At 36.5% G+C, this 23,817-nt stretch overlaps 1 protein-coding gene across 1 annotated transcript in view; it reads right to left on the bottom strand.

Moving 5' to 3' along the window:
• Nucleotides 1-7,943, bottom strand: part of LOC103024174 (F-actin-uncapping protein LRRC16A) — a 47,052-nt gene extending 39,109 nt beyond the window's left edge. Inside the window, exons 1-2 of the mRNA XM_022671975.2 lie at nucleotides 7,572-7,943; nucleotides 710-807 (exon numbers count right to left, since the gene is read on the bottom strand). Coding sequence (XP_022527696.2) covers nucleotides 710-807; nucleotides 7,572-7,608 — 135 coding nt within the window. The 5' untranslated portion in view covers nucleotides 7,609-7,943. The remainder of the gene's footprint in view (nucleotides 1-709; nucleotides 808-7,571) is intronic.
• Between the last annotated feature and the right edge of the window lie 15,874 nt (nucleotides 7,944-23,817).

The raw sequence follows: 23,817 nt of genomic DNA, 5'->3' as shown, positions 1-23,817 counted from the left end.
GCCGTGGAGATATTAGCTAGCGATTCGTCCCATGTGCATAGCTTTTTCCCATGTGGCTAATGCTAATGCTGCTCCAGCAGTGCTAGCCTAGGTAAGCAACAGGCTACTGGCTGATAATACTCACCCCTGAATGGTGAAAGAGCTAGTGCTTAGCACGGTTAGCGGTTAATGCTAATACTGCTCCAGTCTTGGTGCTGGAGAACTAAACTGAAACTCCTGTATAACTCTGTACTTCAGCAAAGTGGCTTTACTGCTCCTTAATACCTGACTGATAAAATTCATACATAAGGAAGAGAGAAAAAAGAGAGAAATACAGCAGGATGTAAGGGCCAAAATAGATAAAATGATTAATGTGTTTAAAAACAGACACAGGCACTAATAAGGGGAGTTCATAAGAACAGGGATTTGGTAATTAGCTTTCCAAACTGGAGGGGAAAAAGAATAAAATTAGAAATAAAATGCAGCTGACATTACTATGAGTTTGATTAGAATCTTTATGGTAAAGTCAGAGAACATATTGATTCCTGCTCTCCTGGCCACCAGATACATATATTTAAGATGCAGTAAGTGACCTAAGGGTTAAGGCCTAGGCTTAAGCCTTGTCTATCAAACGTATCAATACAATATCTATCATTATAACACAAAAAAGACACCTGAGAAACGCTTTTTAATCATATTTCCCAGCACCGACTAGCTGAAGTTAACTCACCAGGATTCTGCTCTCCAGTTTCTCACTTTTGACTTCCAGCTGCACCTTCTTCTTCAGGGTCAGTTTTACCTGCCGGCCCACGGCATCCTGCACACTGTCTACTCCCAGAAAAAAGGAGAGGAAGAGGAGAGGGAGAGGAATTAATACTTTAATTTACAGGAGAAATATGTACTTCTGAGCTTTATGTTGCAGTCAAAAAAAAAAAAAAATAACAGGAAAAATCTTAAAAAGTGTAAAAATTATGGTACACAGTTAATCATTCAGTGTTAAATCAACACTTATAGTCAGTTTTCTAGATTAAGACGGTAGACTATATTTTAGTTTTAGCTGTAAAATCTCAGAAAAAAAAATCAGAATGCTGTGTAGTTCTGTAGGAGTAATCCTTCTCTGGGAAACTGACCCTTAGTGTTAAATTAAAAATGTGAGTGTTAAATGCCACTCCCAGGGTTAATTTATCATTAAATGTGTTGATGTAACACTAGACAATTTATTACATATTTGGAACATTTGCTAAAAAATCTGTGCTTTAAAATCACAAATATAACAAGGTGCCTCTGTTTTTAAAGACTGTTTTTAAAGAATTTTAAATGTAAAAGTTGCTGTTTTTGTTATTGTTTTACATGTATTTTTATGCATATTTTCTTGAAGTTATAAAATTATATAATTTCAGAAGGTTACAGACAAACAGACAATGTCAACCCTTATGAAAAAGAAGTATACTAAAGAGCATTAAAAGTATGTTCAAATTAGGTAAAAAATACTAAAAGTGCATTTTCAACTTAATATACTTTATGAAAATACACATTAAAAATACTCTCTGTATTTCCATAAAATATTTTTAAGCAATTTGCTTTAAATTAAAAACAGTGTTGATAAAAAATATATATGTTTGGCATTGGTTTTTTCCACAATATGTGTACACAATATGTGCATTAATACACAAAGTAGTATTTTTACAGTATACTTTAAGTGTATTAAAAATGTAATAACAACAAATAATATTGCATGCCCCACTTTTCAGTTTTTTTTATATATATATATATATATATATATATTTTTTTTTTTTACTGACTGAGTTTCAAATTTGCACACTACTTCTTCTATAAACCCAAATAAGAACCCTAACTTAGCACACTCTGTTATTTCTCAGTTATTTTCACACTCAGTATTTTTTAGGGCTGATTCAGCACCAAAGGAAATGACCTGCTGAACTCTCGACCTTTTTTGGTTTAAATGAGAAATAAGAGGAATAACAGAAATGAAGAAAAGCAGAAGTAACAGAAGAAAAGATGAGGAAATATTTGCCAAAAATCTATTTGATGATCTCCAGGGGCCAGTTGTTCAAAAAATGTAATCCGGATCAAAATTATCCAGATTTGGTAATCACATTTTTTGCTATCCAGGATCAGGTGATCTGTCTTACTTTTAAGACAGTTTTTCAAAGCAATATTGGATTGGATCAACCTGATCCAGAAACACAGTTTTCAGGATTACCTAATCCGGATTACCAGCTATGTAAAAAACAGATAGAAGAACCAACAGGGGTTGATGACTCCTTTTCTTGCAGTAACAAGATACTGCTTATTGCAAAACAATACGAGCAATTGAGCGTTTAAATGGAGTTCTGCAGAGACGCTTTGCATGACTTAACTATCGAGTCGAACCACAGGGAGCATGCAACATAACACTTGCATGTATTGTCCTGCACAACGTTGCTACCAGACGCAATGTCCCTCTCTGTGATGTTCATGATGCACCTGAGCCTGTTGAAGAACCAGGACAATCTCTGGTGTTCTTTTCAATTGTTCGAAATTATTTTTGACAGCTTCATATCTGATAAATGTTTCTTTGACATTAATATACCTAATTCAGCGAAACACTGACGAAGGAAGGTGCCTGCCTGATGACCCCTGAGAAGAGCTTGCACTGAAGTTTGTGTTAGAGTTTGGATGAAGGGGATTGGTGTGGTCCTGCTCTTGTAATAATTTGTCTCATGAGTTTTTGTAGACGTCTGAGTACTTGGCAGTTGAGGCACGGACCATGAACATAGTTCGCTATGCTTCTGGATTCTTGTCGAGCCAGTATCAGATGGTAGTGGTTGCTGTGTTCTGCTCACGCAACTTATAATGTGATTTATTGTATGTGATTGTGCTTAGGTAAGTGTGTTGTTGCCATAGTTAAAGGAAGTGAGCTTAGATTAAGGAGGGATTCTATGTGTTCATAGGTTATTTTTTGGTAGGTCTGTTACTTGGCAGTTGAGGCAATGGACCATGAACATAGTGTTAGGCTGTGCTTCTGGATTCTTGTCGAGCCAGTATCAGATTGTGGTGGTTTTGCTATTGTTGTTAGTTGAGTGAGTAGTAGATCCTGGCTGAGCCCTATGCATAACCCCAGCTGTTAGGTGCAGGATTTGTCAATTTCCTGTATTATATTACTAATTACAGTGACGTAGATGAAAAAATGAATATATTATTTTTGTTTGTTATTGAAATCTTTTGGGGGGTTTATTTAATGGGGTCAAGATTGTTTTTATTTTTACGTTACTATAGTAAAAGGCTTAATTGGTAGCCAATGTCTACTTTATTACTGTAACGGTTAAACAGGTCAAGTGCAAAATAGAAATAAAAGTATATACACTAAATTGTACAAATGTATTTTTTTTTACTTTAAAACTTTGATTTTAAAGTTTTACCACATTTACTTCCTGAAATCCCCCTTGAAATCCTACCCCTTGTTGGGATCAGGGTAATCCTGTTTTTTTGGATCAAAGTTATCCAAATCCTACTGAAAAGTTTTGAACAACAGAAACTGAAGGTTTGATCCATTTACAAACTAGGATTGGATTACGTGATCTGATCCGATTTCAGAATGCTTCTTTCCCTTTTGAACAACCCGTTTTCCAGATTTGATCCAATCCGATAACCAAAATCCGATCAGATTACCTTTGAACAACTGGCCCCAGGACTTTGGGTAGATATTCTTTGGACTCATGTGACAAAAGTGGAACTTTTTAGAAGGTGTGTCTTATTACATCTGGCATAAACTACCACATAAATTTCATCATACTGAACGTAAAACATGGTGGTGGTACTGTGATGGTCTGGAGCTGCTTTGATGCTTCAGGGCTGCTGGATAACTTGCTGTAATAGATGAAAGCAGGAATTCTGCTGTTTACCAGACAATCCTGAAGGAGAATATTCGGCTATCTGTTCATGACCTCAAGCTCAGGAGTACTAGGGTTCTGCAGCAGGACAATGACCCAAAGCACACAAACAAGTACATCTCTGAATGGCTTTAAATATAAACAAAATTACGGTTTGGTGTGACCTAGTCAAAGTCTGATACTTTTCTCTTTTATGGGGGGTCCTCTGTGATTTTATTCCCGTCAAGAACGACCATGTATGTGTTTTTCTCAGACGTCTTCTGAGAAAATTACAGGCTGAATTATCTACTGTTTTTCTTTGAACTCCGTGGTCCTCTGGTAAATTTAGTCCTTTCCGGACTCAAATCTCTGATTTTCATCAACTTGCGTTTAATAAAATAGCTATTTGTCCTCTGCCATGCACCGTAACTACACTTTGGGCATGTTTCAATGGAGATCCATGTAAAACACAACAGCGACTGGAAATGGAGGAGCTACTGAACATGATGTCATGTGACCAAGAAAGCCAAAAAACTCACTGGTCCTCCTGTTTTTTTTTAGTTGCAGTCTGGACGCAACAGTTTTACCACTAAATAGAAGTGTGGAATTTTTTTTTCCAGATGTCCCCTTGAGAAACTAATCCCTAACCATCTTAAATTGTCCATGCTAACAGTTACACTGTAATTTCGCTTACCTGACAATACAGATACACCATCTCTATTCAAAAGCCTAAAGTAAAGCCAACAGTCCTGACTTCACTCCAGGCTTATCTTATCAGCTAACTGAGAATTCCTGCGGTACGGAATACCCCCCCTCTCTCTTTGGCAGGGGCTAATAAAACCCCATTACCTTCATTACCTGAAAAGCAGCCAAATATAACCCAGACTCACACAAACACGCACACACACACACACACACACACACACACATATATTATAATAGCTTTGTAGTTCCTCAATAGAAGAGAGGTCCAGCCCACCTCTTCACTTCAACAACACAACAACCCCAGCCTTCAGATCTCAGACTGGACTGAGGCGAGTTCAGACTGGCCCCTCTAAAGCAATACTAGTTGAGCAATGTCAGAATACTGGCACAGCCATGTACCAGAAAACTGCTCTACAATCCACATTCACACACAGTTTAGACTGATATAATATAATTGTTATAAAATACATTATAACCCATAGAAGGAAGACTAATTTGTCAGAATGCACACTGATAACTAGGGGAAAAAATCACAGGGGCAAAATCTCACAATATTATGTTATCACAATATTAGGGGTGTCACGATTTCGATATTTCATCGAAATCGATTGAAATTATGTCATGGTCTCGAGCATCGAAGTCAAAAAGAGGATCGATGATCCCTCCCGCAAATGGCGCAGCACACTGTAGCTCAAAGAGCAGCTCTTTCTCCAGAGAATGTGGACATTTTCATCTTCTTAAAGAAAAACTTGAAAATATAAAAATAACAGTTGTTTTGTCTAGCCTCGAATATGTTAATACTTTTGGTACCTTAAGAAGCATCTTTCTCTCAGATAAAGTTAATAATATATCTTTATTAAAGAAAAAAACGTGTCATTCTCAGGGACTGAAAAAGTCTGTTATAGTAGGATAGAGTTCAGTTTGTGAAGGCTTTAATTGTTCTATTATTTTTACATGACTGTTTCTGTATTTTTTTTTATTATTTATTTTATGTGCACACTGCTGCTACCAAAAAAAGCCACTAGATGGCATTACATATATATCTTAATTAAATTATTTAAATTTGACCATTAGTGCCTAATGTGGTGTATTACAGATCACTTTGCATCACTTATATCAAGCCCACCTTTTGAAATAAGATATTGTTAATTTGATAAATCAAATCAATAACTGACCATAGACAAATCTAAAACTGGCACAGGCCTCTCTGCTGTAAAAAAAAGAAAAAAGAAAATCGAGAATAGAATCGAATCGTGACCCTAAAATCGGAAATAAAATCGAATCGAGGATTTAGAGAATCGTGACACCCCTACACAATATGTATATTGTTGCTGCCCTATGAAATACACTTTTCTCCATTTTTGTCGATTTTTAGTTTACTACATAATTTGAACAGACAAACTGTCCCTTACACTGTGCCAAAATTTCTTGATGAGCGGACCAATAGAAATACTTTAAAATGACCTGAAATAAGCTCTTTTTACATTGACTTCCATTGAAAGTTTACATGTTTTTTTCTCTTTCCTGTAATGTTGCTGTTTTGGAAATAAGTGTTTTTCATTGGACAGCGACGATATGTACAGCATACCAGTCAATTCTCCCGTTTTGGCTGGGAAACTACTGTATTTTACCTCTTTTTCCCACCGTCCTCTCATATTAGTAATTTACTGTATTAGACTATAAAAAACATTCCTGTGCCTCTCCAAACTAAAATGTCACTAACCTCACAAAAACTGTCGCAAGTAGCAGTTCTCCTGAGGTCAGTGCCGATATGACAGACTTGACAGTACCAGACAAACCTTAAATTCAGTAGTTTTTTCATTATTTTAAAACATATGCATTGTAGATTAGTACTAAAGTAATCCAAACTATCAAAAAAAAAACATATTGAATTATTTATCAACAAAAATTTCGTTTTTCGGTTTTCCTACATTGTAAATTAATAGTAAAGTGATCCAGACTATGAAGGAACACATAAGGACTTAAAAGTGTAGTAACTTAAAAGTGTTAAACAAACCAAAATACTCTGTGAAGAAGCTTTTATGTGCTCTTATCTGGGAACTGTTAACTGATTAACTCATTCTGTCCTTTCTTGGGGCGGTCCTGATGAGTGCCAGTTTCGTCAAAACATTTTTGATGGTTTTTGCTACTGCACTTGAGAAATGTATCAGATTTACTGACCTTCATTTCTTAAAGTAATTTTTGCTTTACTTAGTTGAGTAGTTCTTGCTTCTCATAATCTGGATTAGAACATCAAATACTCAAATATTCACTATTCACTGTATACCTGTAACTCTACCTCTACACTACTTTACAACTGATGCTCTCAAACACATTATTAAGAGACAAGAAATTCAAGTAATTAACTCTTGATGAGTTCAGCACAGCTGTTAACTGACAGCCTGAATTCCAGGTAACTCTACTTCATAAAGCTGACTGAGAAAATCCAGCCAAGATGTGCAAAACTGTCATAATAAAAAAACATATTCTGGTTTGTTTAGCACTTTTTTTGTTTAATAAAGTATTCCATATGTTTATTTTTATAGTTAGTATCTACAATGCAGATTTTTTTCAAATAAAAAACACTGAAAATTAAAGGTGGGTCTGGACTTTTGACAGGTACAGAATTTTTGTTTAAACTTAAAAAAAAGTATTGAACACCCAAGATTTTTATCATCCCAGCTGGCTGTGGTTTAATTGTCTCAATAAAAACAGTGTTGCTCAATATTAATTTTTTGGTCTTTTCCATGCAAACAAACAGGGCTAAAAAGAAAAGTCACATTATATTCTCTGCATATTTGTCATGAAGCCTGCTGGCAATGTTTTTGGAAGACCTTTTGGTCTTTTTAGATACATCAAACCTTGCTTAGGGTTCTTCAATAATTTATTAATGTATTTCTTTACCTGGTTTGCCTGCAGCTGGAGATAAACCACTGTAAACACTCTCTACCTCACCTGTGAACACAGGTACTCCCCCCTAGCCGCCATATTTACCCTTATAAGGGCATTTCTTACCGAGCACTTCTTTCCAGGGGTCTTCCTCTCCAGCCATCTTCACCAGAACTCCTCAGCTCAGCGGTTTAAAGCTTCTTCCAGTCAGAATTACTGAGATATAGAAGAAGAGTGTGCAGAAAGTCCACCAGAAGAGTTTAGACCCTTTCTCCTCCAGTCTCAGGTGAGATTAGTACTGCTGGACTGCTGTTCACTATCAGCAGAAACTCCTGCATTCCTCATTTACCTCTTCATCCTCTCCGCTAAGCTCGAAATTAAACAAAACCCACAAATCAAGACTCAAAAAATGTAATAAATAAGATAAAAACAACAACACAGCGGTTTTAGCGTGTAGAAGCGGAGGGTTCACTTGGAATGTGCTCATAGTGAAGACACGCCCACCAAACGCCCCCGTATCCCGGTAAACTCCGCCCCCTTGTGCTGGGATTGGCTAACATCCTGCCTCCTGGTCTGTAATTGGCTAATAGTTGGTACACACACCCATGTGAGCCGTATACTAAAGTATACACTGATTAAAAAAAATCCATTGGCAAAAACTTATAAACCTATACATTTTTTGTTGTAACTCTTCCAAATTAAACTAATTTTTAAAAATCTTTTTTCAACTCTGAATCTAATAACACAAATACTGGTCAATTTCAGGCAGCTTTACTTAATTTATTACAAGGTTTCTAAGCTAAAGATGGTTACACTGTTCTCAGTCCTGTTACCAAAAGTCATGTGACATTTAAAGAAGCATTTTTAAAAGCAAGTCCACTAATTCCCTTGATTTAATTTATATTTATGACAACAACAACAAAAACACTCCTGTTAATGGCACTCATTCCTGTTACTGGAACTCACTCCTGTTACTGGGAGTCATAACTGTTACTTTTTGTGTTATGATTAACAGGACTGAAAGTAACAGAAATTAGTTTTTAGCATAGAATTAGCAAAAACATGAAAAATGGCTAGATGCCGGCTAGGCTAACAGCATAAGGACACTGATCACATTCTAGTGATTTTTCCAAAGTTTGTATTTTAAAAATAAACAAATAAGCTCTAAACATTAATTTAGGTAACAGGAAAGAGTGTTGAGATTGACCCCCTCAGTCATAGTTACAATAAGATCAAATATACAGAAAAACTAATAAGGGAACTTAATTTTGTTCTTCCCCTGATCTTCAGAGGAACCATCTGATGTCACTTCCTGTTGAAGATGTGACTGGTGTAGAATGTTCCAGATGTTTCAGATGGGGTAATATGTTACGGTAACAGGAATGAGTGAAACCCGGAGACACAACTAAAATATGTATTTTAATTTAAATATTATGGATTTATTACACAACACAGTCACACAACATTGAAGAAAATACATCTCTGAGGGATTTTATATTTTAATATTTTACGGTATAATTTATATTATATATATATATATATATATATATATATATATATATATATATATATATATATACATGCGTGCACATTTATACATGTAATTTCTTGGGGACAAAAATAGCACAGATTCGGTGGCGTAGCCCATATATACTAAATATATATACAAATTTTGACATTTTTTTAGGATGCCACCAGTGGTACCCGCACCACAGAGAACCAGTAACTTCAAAAATGCTATTAGAGTCCACAGCATTTAACATAAAGTATATAAAAAACTGCATACTCTGATAATAATAAGTGTTTTTAATCTTAAACGTATTAGGCAAAGGCCTGAGCACACATCCCCAGGGCCCTGAAGCTGTGTGTGTTACAGATGTATGAGCATGAGTGTGGCTGAGTACAGACACCTAGTGGTCAGACACAAACATTGCACACTGCAATGATCACCTTCATTCCTTGTCAAACCACTACAAACAAACATTAATAATGTACTGAATGCACCTCAAAATCTCAATATTTGAATATAATCGAAAAGGTACTTTATTTCAGTAATTCAGTTCAAAATGTGAACCTAGCAACACCATAGAAACCACTCAGCAACACCATAGCAATCACCTAGCACCAACCATGTATGAACCAATGAGCAACATCAATAAGGCCAGATTTAAAACACCCATAGCAACAGAAATACATGTGAAATGTGAAATTCATCCTGTGATCATTTAATAAACCTATCCTATCTGCCTGAAATACACACACATGCAACCTATTAGTAACACCATAGCAACCACCTAACAAAACTAAAGCAACCACCTGGGATACCAATCAACAATAAAGCAGTCACCTACAGCAGTATAGCAGTCACTATTACAATCACCTAGCAACACCATTGAAACCACTCAGCAACACCATAGCAGCAACCTTGCAACACAATATCGATCATATAGGAACCAATCAGCAACATCATCACAGCCAGAACTAAACCACTTAGCAAACCCATAGCAACTGCATGGGATACCACCGGTTACCATTTAATAAACCCATCCCAACTGCCTGAAACACACACACATGCAACCTATTAGTAACACCATAGCAACCACCTACCAAGACTATAGCAACCACCTGGGATACCTATCAGCAACACTATAGCAGTCGCCTACAGCACCATAGCAGCAACCATTACAACTACCTAGCAACACCATAGAAACCACTCAGCAACACCATAGCAACAACCTAGCAACACAATATCGACCATGTAGGAACCAATCAGCAACATCATAGCAGCCAGATTTCAACCCCATAGCAACCGCATGGGATACCCTCTTGTGACAATTTAATAAACCCATCCCAACGGCCTGAAACACCACATGCAATCCATTAGTAACACCATAGCAACCACTTAGAATGACCAAATAATATTTTTCTTTAAAAGAACAGACTTTTCTAGGTTTACGTATCATTTATTACTTTATTTTACTTTCTGTTCTTTTGTAGAAAGAAGTCACAAAATGTTAAATGTTGATCTGACCCAAAATAACCCGATCTAGGGGTAAAATAACCTGATCTGGGGGTAAAATAACCTGATCTGAGATCAGTGGAGGAGACACGCTCAGTATAGGAATAAACTTGCAGAGTTTGTGATGCAGAGAAACTGAAGATGAGCTGTTATTCTGTCGTCAGCGCAGCCAGTGAATCCAGCTGTGTCTAAAAAAAGACTTGTGACACTTGTTTCTCAGGCAGAAGAGGAGTGAGCTGGAGATCAGCGGTGGAGAGAATGCAGTAGGTCAGAAGGAGGAAGAAGCTGTGGAAACTCTTGGGTATCTTTATTCCGTTGGCCTGAGTTTTGTGAAGGTGTTTTTAATTATCGAGAGCTGAAATATATCCCACTGTGATCCTGCTGGATGAGAAGAGGATATCCTGAGAATTCCTGACTGGAGCAGATCATCATTAATGAGGTTTGTCACCAATATAATACAGAGCTGATAGCTTTCCAGACCAGATTCTGCTGCAAATCTAAAAAGATTAATTCTGTGTGTGTTAGCCATGAATTCCTTTAGTTTCACTCCAAAAAACTCTATTTCTATTTTGGCCTCTTTAAACCATTAATTTAACCAGATATATCATTACAAATATTTTATTAGTAACAATACCAGTCTGCCAATCAGCAATAGCAGACTACACCACTTGAGAAAGAGTTGCCAGGTAAAACAACAACAACAACTGATCTAATAGTCAAAGCAGGTTATTCTTTAATTTTCATATCAGGATTAAAAGTCCACACTTTTAAATTATTTAGCATAATCAATTTTTTTCCACAGTTCTATACGTTTGGTATAGAATATCATGATGACGTAAAATAAAATCTTAATGACTTCCATAAAAAGTTAATAAAGTAGTTCTTTAATTCATGTTCAATTAAGTGTAGAATATCATGATGTCTGTCTTTTATCATTGTCTTCTATTGAAAGTTACGAAGATTTCCTTTTCTTCTTCTGTTGTTTTTTGGAGATGTTTGTTTTTTGCAAAGCAATTGGAAAGTAATAAGGCCCTATCTTACATCCTCAGCAAGGGACGTTGTGATGCTCATTGCTGTCCTACACCCCAACAACAAGTCTATTTTCACTCCTTTTGCCTACATTATTAAAATAACAAAGACACTTATGATTATATCTAGGCTGATGGGCGTGGTGGTCTGGAAGTGTTCAGGTACATTTCTGGCGTATTGCTATCTTGGCAAAGCTGACTGATTAATTTAAACCCTGACAACAGCCAACAGTCAGATATTCATTGCTATCTTGGTGACGCAGGTGTGCTGTGCACACTCAACGTGTGTACACCCCCTTTCGTTACACGCACAAGGACACGCAACAGTGCACAAACACAACTTTTACATCAACAATAAACAGAATACAAAATGAAATAAGATGGCTGTTCCTGTAAATGAGATGCTTGCCCACCTTCACAGTGTGAACGAAAAGGTCAGTTTCCTCTGCTGAGAAGCGCAGAAGAGCTGAACAGTTAAAATAGCAATTCGCCAAAGTCAGAGCACCCCTGGCTCTTAAAGGGACTGGCAAAGTACATGCTAGTTGGTTTACTTCACATTTCGGCCAAAACACACAAATGATTAATTCAGAGAATTAGTACAATCCTTTTGCATGTTTTAAGCCTTGCATAGTGTACTTTTCTCATTGTTACGATAGCAAAGACACACTGCCACGCCCTAAATCAAGCTGCACGGTGCACGGTTGACAGCTCACCTATAGATTGCTATCTACCATTTGAAAAATGCTGCTTGCATAAGTTTTTTAGTCATTGAAATTGGGTTCAGTGCAGTTCCGTGTGTTGACAAGTGAGGGCGCCGTTGTATAGTTTTTACTATTACAACTAGAATCTATGGGCTTCTTCTTCAATAGAAGTATTAATGATTATGATTACGACGTCCCATCCATCTGATACCCACTACCAAGCCTCACTCTAACTCTATTAACATCCATTACTCTGTAGGTAAAAGTATAGATTCTAGAGTTTAAAATACTTCTGTAGAAGATACTTAAAGCTAAAAAGCCTGAAGCTGAAGGTACTCAAGCTTTTTACTCTTTAAGTAAAAGTGTAAAAGTACTTTTTTTTAACTACTAAAAGTATAAAAGTAAAAGTAATATAAGGGGAAAAACCATTAAGGACAAAAGCTTAGGCAGAGTCCTATAGTGCACTGTACTTGATTACTTGACACCTCTGTCTGGGATCAGGCATTGGTCCTGACTTCGCATGTATCGGAGGAGGCATGCACTGGTCCTCACCCTCATGGCGTTGGGGGCATTACTAGTGATAGATGAGTCCTAACAAGTTGGTGAGGTAATTGTTAAGCTATATTGGAAACATTTGGATAAAAAAAGCCCAATTCCGCCACAAGATGGTGACAGAGAAGCACTGATTTCATTCCTTTGCGCTTCATCTCATCTCATCTCATCTCATAGATAGGATATTTTAGCCAGATAACAGGTTATTTTCTTATAACAGGGCAGTTATATTCAGAAACTGACTCCAAATTATAGTGTTAAAATGAAATATATAATAAGGAAAGATGTGCACATGCTCTATGTAGGCTGCAATTACTGAAAGCAGCATTAAACCATGGAATCCTAGGTTTATTACTCAGCTATTAATCCTAATGCAGAAACTACTGTGTATTATTTGTTTATCCCATAATACAGTATTCTGCTCCCTGTACATCCCACACAACTCATTCTTTATCTGCACTGCACTCATAATTACATAATGGACCATCTCTACACTTTCACATACACACTCATACAGTCATATGAAAAAGTTTGGGCACCCCTATTAATCTTAATCATTTTAGTTCTAAATATTTGTGTGTTTGCAACAGCCATTTCAGTTTGATATATCTAATAACTGATGGACACAGTAATATTTCAGGATTGAAATGAGGTTTATTGTAATAACAGAAAATGTGCAATATGCATTAAACCAAAATTTGACCGGTGCAAAAGTATGGGCACCCTTATCATTTTATTGATTTGAATACTCCTAACTACTTTTTACTGACTTACTGAAGCTAAAAAAAAAAAAATTGGTTTGGTAACCTCATTGAGCTTTGAACTTCATAGCCAGGTGTATCCAATCATGAGAAAAGGTATTTAAGGTGACCAATTGCAAGTTGTTCTCCTATTTGAGTCTCCTCTGAAGAGTGACATCATGGGCTCATCAAAACAACTCTCAAATGATCTAAAAACAAAGATTGTTCAACATAGTTGTTCAGGGGAAGGATACAAAAAGTTGTCTCAGAGATTTAACCTGTCAGTTTCCACTGTGAGGAACATAGTAAGGAAATGGAAGAGCACAGGGACAGTTCTTGTTAAGCCCAGAAGTGTCAGGCCAAGAAAAATATCAGAAAGACAGAGAAGAAGAATGGTGAGAACAGTCAAGGACAATCCACAGACCACCTCCAAAGAGCTGCAGCATCATCTTGCTGCAGATGGTGTCACTGTGCATCGGTCAACAATACAGCGCACTTTACACAAGGAGAAGCTGTATGGGAGAGTGAGGTGCCCATACTTTTGCACTTTTGGTTTAATGCATATTGCACATTTTCTGTTTCTACAATAAATCCATTTCAATCCTGAAATATTACTGTGTCCATCAGTTATTAGATATATCAAACTGAAATGGCTGTTGCAAACACCCAAATATTTAGAACTAAAAATGATTAAGATTAATAGGGGTGCCCAAACTTTTTCATATGACTGCATCAGCACATGTGTATAGCATTTTATACTTTTATATCCAGTCATATTAAAGTAAATATCTACAGTGCAATACCTTATTATATGTCTTTAGTGTAATTACTTTGTTTATGGTGTATACTGTGTATACTGTTTAAGTTAACTATATATTTATATATATATATATATATATATATATATATATATATATATATATATATATATATATATATATTTTTTTTTTTTTTTTTTTTTTATTATTTTTTTTTTATTATTTTATTTAGTTTTTCACTCACCTGTGCACCTGTAAACTGTGATGTGACAATAAATATCTGGAAATCTGGAAATCTAAGCTTACTGTAAATAAATCTGTGTAGATTAACATTTAACACTTACTTGACTAAAAGAAAGTGTTTTTTTTTTTGAAGAATCACAGTTTTGTTTACTTAACTTAGCTTTACTTAACTTAGTTAACCTACCCCTGCACTACCACCCAGCAGTGAGATCTGCTGAATTAGAAGGAAAACATGGCAACACCCCTGTTCCTTACTAGTGTCACATAATGCGCCGTATAATCCAGTGCACCTTATGTATAAAAAAATAGACCAGAAAATATACATTCATTGATAGTGCACCTTATAATCTGGTGTGCCGGATTTTTATGCACTGAGCTATAGTTTGTTTAACATCATCATTCAGAAAGGGAATTTGATGCTGTGGCGCTGTGTTTAAAGGTTTGTAAAATAGTCATCTTCAAGCTTTGGGCTGATGAATCAGAAATTGTTGCTGATAAATCAGAATGTCTTATAACCTGGGCGTTGATGAGTCATTTTTTTTTTGGGCTGCAATAAGCAAAAGTATGTTCCAAGAAATACAAGTGCAGAATTTCAAGAAATCCAAAATGTTTCCAGCTGTTGATGATTTGATCTTTAATCAAGCTTTGCTGCAGTCAGTGACACAGAAAACTTTCCCTAGTTGAGAGAAAAATAGTTTTAATAAATACCAGCAAATCTTAGAAGCCAATATTATTCACTTTTTAAAATAACTGAAGATAAAACGAGGATGATCTACAGCAAGATAATGATCCACATTAGATACACATTAAATCCACAACCTTAAAAAATAGACTACCTCATCTCTGAAGATGTTGCCATTTTCATTCATCAGTAAATATCTGTAACAGTGCAGCAAAGCCACTCAAGAACCGCACAGAACTAGAAGTATGAATTTCCCCGAACAAGAACTGAAAGACCTCTGAAAAACCACAAATTAGAACAAAGACGTGATACTTAGGAGTGTGACAAAGTACTGACCGTGTAGAATGCCCAGACTCGTGCTTCACGCACTTTTCATTTCTGTTATTTTGACACTGTAAAAAAAGGGTAATCTTGCTTTTGCTCTCTGATTAATTAGGAAACTTTAACATGTTATTATTTTACAGAACCTGACACTTTAGTGGTTTTATTTAGTGTTATAACACAGCGTTAGTTACTGTCGAGTTCAGAAGGTAGATTACTTTTTTTTTTGTTATACTGAAACACACACATGCACACACGCACACTGCTGATGGCATGCTTCCTCTTTGCAGGTGGTTGAGTGTGGAATATGGAGCTACACTAGCATGCATTTCCTCCATTAAAGCTCTCTGCTAAACTTTACACATTAACCCTCCTGTTATGTTCATTTGTCAAGAAAAGCAATGGTGTTCCCGGGTCAGGGCCGGTGCATGTTTAATTATCCAAAAGAAACAAAACAAAAAAATTCCTAACAAGCAGTGTGAATATTTCATTACTAGCTCCATTACTAATTATTCTATCAATATTTAGTGGAATGGTGTTTCTTACCTCTAACAGATGATGCTTCAGTTAGGATAATTCACTCATTTTGTATAAAGAAAAATACATGTTAAATGTTTTTTAATGTTTTTTTTTTACTTTATTCTTTTTGAAAAAAACAACATATATAACACATAAAATTGTTTTACATAACATTGAAACATAGCACTGCAGTTTTGTTTTAGTTTTAGTTTTTGCAGGTGGTTGTTCATAATATATGAGATGAACCATTTTTATATTATATGTTTATTACACTAATTAAGGCAAGCAGAAGAAGTTTCATAATGAAAAAAATACAATTTTTCCTAGATCTTCAAACTTTAAAACGGGTCAATTTGATCCAGAACAAAACAGGAGGGTTAAAATAATCTCATTAAAAAAGCAGCAAAGCTACCCTAAAAAATTATAATACAGGGCCATCTCAAAAAAATATAATATCTTTGAAAAGTAACTTTATTTCAGTAATTCAGTTCAAAATGTGAAACTCAAATTATATAGATGTATGACACAGAATAATATTTTAGAATAAGCTTTTATGGAGATGCAGATTTCATTTTCCAGCAGGAATTGGCACACTGCCCACACTGCAGAAAGTACCTATTGGTCTTATATACCATTCTAATTTTCTGAGACACTGATTTTTGGGTTTTCATTGGCTGTAAGCCATAATCATCAATAGTAAGATAAATAAACGCTTAAAATAGATCACTATGTGTGTTTAATACATCTATATAATATATGAGATTCACATTTTGAACTGAATTACTGAAATAAAGTAACTTTTCATAGATATTCTAATTTTTTGAGACGGCCCTGTACAGTTAAAAAAAAAAAAAGCTCTAGTCTGCCAGGCCTGAATCACACTACACTATTATAACTCCCTCACAAAAATACATACAGGAAAGTGCCAGCTTTTAAAACATTTAAATCATTAATTTAAAACATGATACACTGATTCTTGTCTTTACATTTAAATACTCCTCATTAAAAGCTTAGTCTCAAGGAGAAGAAAATGTGATTCATGTGATTCACTGAATCCAAATAATCGATTGACACCACTGTTTTATATCTTTTAGAAAGTAGATCTAATTTAGCTATTCACATCCTTTACATAAGACTGAAAGGCCCAATATCATTTTTACTCATTTTTTACTCCTACTTCCAGTTTTTGAGGAACCTAGTTCAAAGAGGAAGTGGTTAAAATCCTCCCTCTCAAAAAATGTGATAACCCTTTAAGAACCTGATACATTTTCAAAATGTCAATATTACTTTATTAGCTGCTACTATTAGCGGTGATACAGAGAAGCTTAAAGTTCACCAACCTCACAGCTGGACTTGAGTTACATTTAGGACATTGTACATTTTTACATCACTAGCTGACTAGTTCCACCTTAAATCATGCAGCCGCTTTAGGTGCAAAAATGTAAGTGCTGCGACATTTAAGGTGGAATGGGAAATTTAGCTTTTGAGCTAACTATCAAGACAAGACATATGGCCTAATCCCATTTCACCCATTGGCCCTATCACTTACCACTACCCCTTCTTTTCGAGTTTAACCCTTCTTCCTCTTAGAACAGAATTACAAGAGGAAGGGGTGAAAACCTTCCCCTAAGAATTGGGGTGACCCTTCAAGCACCCGATACGTCATGAGGAGAGCTAAAGTTCAGTAACCAAGCTGCTGCTGCTGGTTAACTAGTTAACTTTAGTGTGTATTTTATTGTATGTCTTCAGAAAGGGGGATGGGAAGCTGAAATTAGCTTTGATAAGCTTTTATTTTATGTTATCTTTCCGTTCCGCCTTAAATGCTGCAGTCCCTGCTGTTTGTTGCAACTTTTAAGGTGGAACGAGAAAGTTAGCTAGCTAGCTACTGAGACAAACTACTAGCGACTTTTTTATGCTTGTCATGAAGAAGTCGGCTGTAAAACATTAAAACTACACATTAAACTATGGTAGTATAAAAGTGCTAATCATTACTATTAACAAGGAAAATACTTTTATTAGTGGGTTTCTTTGGCTGCTTGTTCCTTCATCTTACCAGTGATTCTCATAACCCTCAGTTTGAAGTGTGCATCTGGAAAATCTCTGTATGAAGGGCTAACAAGCCCTATCCCTCCCCCCCTAACCTACCCCTCCAGCTTAACAAGAATCAGCACACAGGATAGAGTCAGGGGGTGAGATGGGATTGAGCCTTACTACTACTAGTTTTTATGTGTGTATGCTAAGTATACTTTGAAACCACATAAAACTAAGATATTGCAATGCCATATCTTTGGGTTCCTTTGGCTACTGAAGCTGCCATTACTTTAGACAGTACCCTTCAAAAATCTGAATTTGAATAGGCACTCTAAAATGAGTTTTTTATAATGTGTCTAATGGAGTGGAGGACAGTGTTCAAAAACTCCAGCAGCACTGCTGCATCTGATGCACTCACTGTACCACCAGCTCAACACACACCAACACCTCATACACCACCACCATGCTAATCACTGCTAATCACTGCTGTATCTGATCCACTCACTGTACCACCAGCTCAACACACACTAACACCTCATACACCACCACCATGCTAATCACTGCTAATCACTGCTGTATCTGATCCACTCACTGTACCACCAGCTCAACACACACCAACACCTCATACACCACCACCATGCTAATCACTGCTAATCACTGCTGTATCTGATCCACTCACTGTACCACCAGCTCAACACACACTAACACCTCATACACCACCACCATGCTAATCACTGCTAATCACTGCTGTATCTGATCCACTCACTGTACCACCAGCTCAACACACACCAACACCTCATACACCACCACCATGCTAATCACTGCTAATCACTGCAGTGCTGAGAATAATGACCCACCACCCAAATAAGAACATGTGTCCTTTAGAATGAACTTCATGCATTTTCTTATTTTTTCAAATGTCAAAACAGTTATTGAGACATGTTTTTTAATCAGAATAGACTACAAACGAGCCAAATAAAAATGTTTTTAAGCCAATGAAACAATAGCTTAGTCCTGCACTGGAAAAAAAACAGCACTAGAGCCAAAGAGCCTAATTAAAAGTGCTCATTTTTACTAATTGTATGTAATTTAAAACCCTTTTTTCATGTTTATTTATAGTTTTTAGAGATGTCTTGTGAACAAAAAGGTCAATATTAAATTAAATAAAAAATAAAAATATTAAGCACAGGCTACAAATCCTATACACATAAAAAAGATACTTATTTTAGTTCATTGCATTTAATGCTAATATAGATTTTATATTATAAGAGTCTTCCTTCGTATATTGCAGACAGAAAACAGCATTGTTATTATTATTATTATTTTTATTATTATTTTTGTAACACTGGCACATAATTCAGGTCTGAAAAGGATAATAATTGCTCCTCTGTGGTGGTTTTCTTTCCTGTGGGGTTCTGAGAATTAAATAAAATTATATGCTCAGGTGATCTTATAAGCTGGACAGTGAGTTTAGAAACAAGGAAGTGCTTCTAATAATATACTATTTTTCTATCAGTAAATGTACTTGTGCCTTGCTGTCATAGACCTGGAATATGTTTGTTGGAATATCCTTTCCTGTTATACTGGTAAGTTCCTTTATGCACAACTTTAGCCTACAGGCTGAGCATTGCTGAGTTTAGTGTGTTCATACAGACCAGGAAAGTCCCAGAGCTGCAGAATGTGGCAAGTATGTAGCAGGTGATGCTTTATTTTAAACAAGAGCTAGTCAGCAAGTCATGTGAATCCGGTGAGAATGGTATTTATTTACAGGGTTTGTAAAGGTGACTGTGACATTGTGTGGTTAAAATCTTCCAGTTTGAAGCATTTAAGTCACAGGACCAAAGGTCTGAATGTCATTGTCATTTATTTTAGGCTGTTTCTCAGTTATATACTTACTTATTTACTTAAAATTACACTTATACACAGTTGTCTTAAAGGTTTGGGCACCTCTGATCATTTTCATGATTTTTATTTATAGATCACTGATTGTTAAGATCAGTAATATTTAAGATAAGAAATGAAGTTTATAGGATTTACAGAAATTGTGCAATAATTCTTTAAACAAAACCGGGCAGATGCATACATTTGGGCTCCCCAACAAAAAAAATTACATTATTATTTAGTAGATCCTTCTTTTGCAGACATAACAGCCTCTAAACTCTTTCTAGCTTCCAATGAGAGTCTGTCTTCTGATTGAAGGTATTTTAGACCATTCATCTTTACAAATCATCTCTAGTTTATTGTTATTTGAGGAGTAAAATGAAGTTTATAGGGTTTACAGAAAGTCTGCAATAATTCTTTAAATAAAATTAGACTGGTGCATAAGTTTAGGAACCCTTGACAGTGAATCAAATCAATTATGAGAAAAGGTTAAGGAGCCAATTGCAAGTTTTTCACTTCTTTGCATCTTCTCTGAAGAGCGGCAACAAGGGAAGCCTCAAAACACAACTCTCAAATGACCTGAAAACAAATATTATTCAACATCATGGTTTAGAGGAAGGATACAAAAAGCTCAAAATCTCAGAGATTTCAGCTGATCAGTTTCCACTGTGAGAAACAGAGTGAGGAAATGGAAGAACCACAGACACAGTTCTAGAAAAATCTCAGATAATCAGAGGAGAAGGATGGTGAGAACAGTCATAGTCAACCTACAGTCACTGTGCATCATTCACTATTTACTATTCAGCTCACTTTACACAAGGAGAGGTTGTATGGGAGAGAAATTAATGCAGAAGAAGCCTTTTCTGAGCACACGCCACAAACAGAGTCGCTTCAGGTATGCTAAAGCACATTTAGACAAGCCAGCTTCATTTTGGAATAAGGTTCTGTGGACTGATGAAGCTAAAATTGAGTTATTTGGAGGGAGGCTATTTATGCATGGAGGAAAAAGAACACATCATTCCAACACAAACACTTTACTGCTCCCCACAGTAAAATCTGGTGGTGGTTCATCATGCTGTGGGGCTGTGTGATCAGTGCAGATACTGGGAATCTTGTTAAAGTTGAGGGTCTCATGGATTCCAGTCAATATCAGCAGATTCTTCAGAACAATGTTGAAGAATCAGTGAGAGCTGTTTATGCTCAGAAACCATCAAACCTGACTGAACTGGAGATGATTTGTTTTGTAAAGAAGAATGATCCAAAATACCTTCAACCAGAAGCTTCAACCAGACTCTCATTAGAAGCTATAGGAAGAGTTTAGAGGCTGTTATTTCTGCAAAAGGAGGATCTACTTGACATTAATGTAATTTTTTTGTTGGGCCTCAATTTAACGTAATTTCACTTCTCAAATATCACTGTGTTCATCTGTTATATGATATATTTAACTGAAATTGCTGATCTGAAACACTAATAATTTATAAAGGAAAATCATAAAAATGATCAGGGGTGTTCTTAACTAATTAACTAACTTATTTATATCACTTTATAGGGCACCCAGGTACGCTTACAATTACATTCTACACACAATCATTTACACTCAGCACTCATCCACACACACACTGGTGAGAAAAAACGGGCAAAAGAGTCTAAAAGTGGAGAGTGCGCGCATTTCTAGAACAGAAAAACGGGCAAAAGAGTCTAAAAGCGGAGAGAGTGCGCATTTCTAGTGCAGAAAAACGGGGCAAAGAGTCTAAAAGCGGAGAGAGTGCGCATTTCTAGTGCAGAAAAACGGGGCAAAGAGTCTAAAAGCGGAGAGAGTGCGCATTTCTAGCGCAGAAAAACGGGGCAAAGAGTCTAAAAGTTGCCGTAATTAAGGAGTTTAATATTAAGAGACATCATGAAATTAAACATCAATTTGAAAAATCTTAGTTTACACAACACTATCAAAGATAAAGATAGTAAGTCAAGTAAAATGGTGTGTAAATGAAATAATCAGGAAAAAGTATTATTTAAAGTGGTATATTTCATTATTTGTTTTTTTACGTAGTGTGGTCCGTGACTTCAAATATATTTCTCCTTCTGGCCCCCAACAAAAAAAAGTTTGGACACCCCTGTCGTGAGTATTCCATTAAATTTTTTTGTGAAATTTAGGGTATCCAACTCACCTGATCTCCATGTCTTTTGGACTGTGGGAGATAAAACCTATGCAGACATGAGGAAAACATGGAAACTCCTGGAGTTTCTGTTCACTACAGCATTCCAGACACATAGTGCCAATCCATATCTGGTGTACATTCTTACCCACATGCTCACACACTTGTATACTTGCACACACATCAGGGCGAGTTAGAGTATCCAATTTTTCTGGGTAATTTAGAGTATCAAATTGACCTGATTTTCATGTTTTTGCACTGTGGAAGGAAACCAGAGTCACCTGAGAAAACCCGCAAGGACACGGCGAGAACAGGGAAACTCTACCCAAGTAGGGACTTGAACCCAAGAGCCCAGTGCTGAACCTACTACAGGTAGTAGGGACTTCACACACGTACAGAGGCAGAGCTGGAATCAGCCCCTGGACAAGTTCCTGCACAGAAGTCACTGAAGTCACAGTTCACCTTTTTTTTTTATCTCGCCAATTTACAAGGCTGATTACACAACATACTCATTAAGACTCCCCCTATCACTAGTGATGCCCCAACACCAGTGAGTGAAGACTAACACATGCCTCACTAACACAGTGCACTCTGAGGAAAGCGCAGCAACTCGGCTCCGATACATCAGCTCACAGTTTTAGTTTTTTAGCTGTTTTTGGACAACAGGAGAAAACCAGTGTCCCCAGAGGAAACCCACTTGAACACCAGTAGACTATGGAAACTGCACCCACATAGGGACTTGAACCCAGGACCACAGTGGTGGGAGGACGTAAAAGAGAAAATCACTCCAGCACCCCCTGAGAAACGAAAACCTGTCCGGATAGGGCTGTAGCTAAAAAGAATTCAATAGTTCTATCCTGGGGTAGTTATCTCTTTTATGGGGGGTCCTCTGTGATTTTATTCCCGTCCAGGAATTCTTAGATGCCTTCTGAGAAAATTACAGCCTGATTTATCTACTGTTTTTCTCTGAACTCTCTGGTGCTCCTGTAATTTGTTGAGTTTTGTTAGCTTGTGTTTAATAAAATAGCTATTTGTCCACTGCTACGCACCGTAATCACACTTTGGGCGAGCGTTTCCATGGAGATCCATTTAAAAACAACAGCGAGTGGAAATGGAGGAGCTACTGAACGCGATGTCGTGTGACTGAGAAAGCCTAAAAACTCACTGGTCCTCCTGTTTTTTCAATTGTAGATGCAAGAGTTTTATCACTGAGTAGAAGTGAAATATGTGAAATGTTTTTTCACAGACACCCCCCTGAGAAACTAATCCCCTCTGGATATGGCTTAAGACAGTAAAACTTTATGCAACTTTATGCAACACACTCAAATAATTCGTTTTTACTAAGGGAAAATATTCTCTTATGGTTTAAAGTGAAGGAAAAGCATACGGTTTTAATGTGACTGGTCACAATGGGCTCTTCATGCTGTCAGGGTCTTAAATTGATCATGACTCAGAAAATGATGATGATGATGAGGTCAAAAGATCACATGAGCTGCTGCTAATAGTTTATGCTAAATTTAAACGAGCACTTCCTCCTCTCTTATTATATTACGTTCTGTGTACTGTATCTCTCTCTCTCTCTCTCTCTCTCTCTCTCTCTCTCTCTCCAGCTCGTAGTTCCTTAAAAAGCTATTTGCATGACGCATGTTGTATATCACAGCTGTCTTACCCAGGCTCATTTGGAAACAGTCCAGGAAGTGCAGTCCAGAATAGCCTGTGGTTCACATTTCATTTCTCAGAAGGC

The sequence above is a fragment of the Astyanax mexicanus genome, chromosome 2 (genome assembly GCF_023375975.1).
Source record: "Astyanax mexicanus isolate ESR-SI-001 chromosome 2, AstMex3_surface, whole genome shotgun sequence".
NCBI classification, from domain to species: domain Eukaryota; kingdom Metazoa; phylum Chordata; class Actinopteri; order Characiformes; family Acestrorhamphidae; genus Astyanax; species Astyanax mexicanus.
Note: the sequence above shows the minus strand (reverse complement) of the source record. Positions and strands in the feature narration are given on the sequence as shown.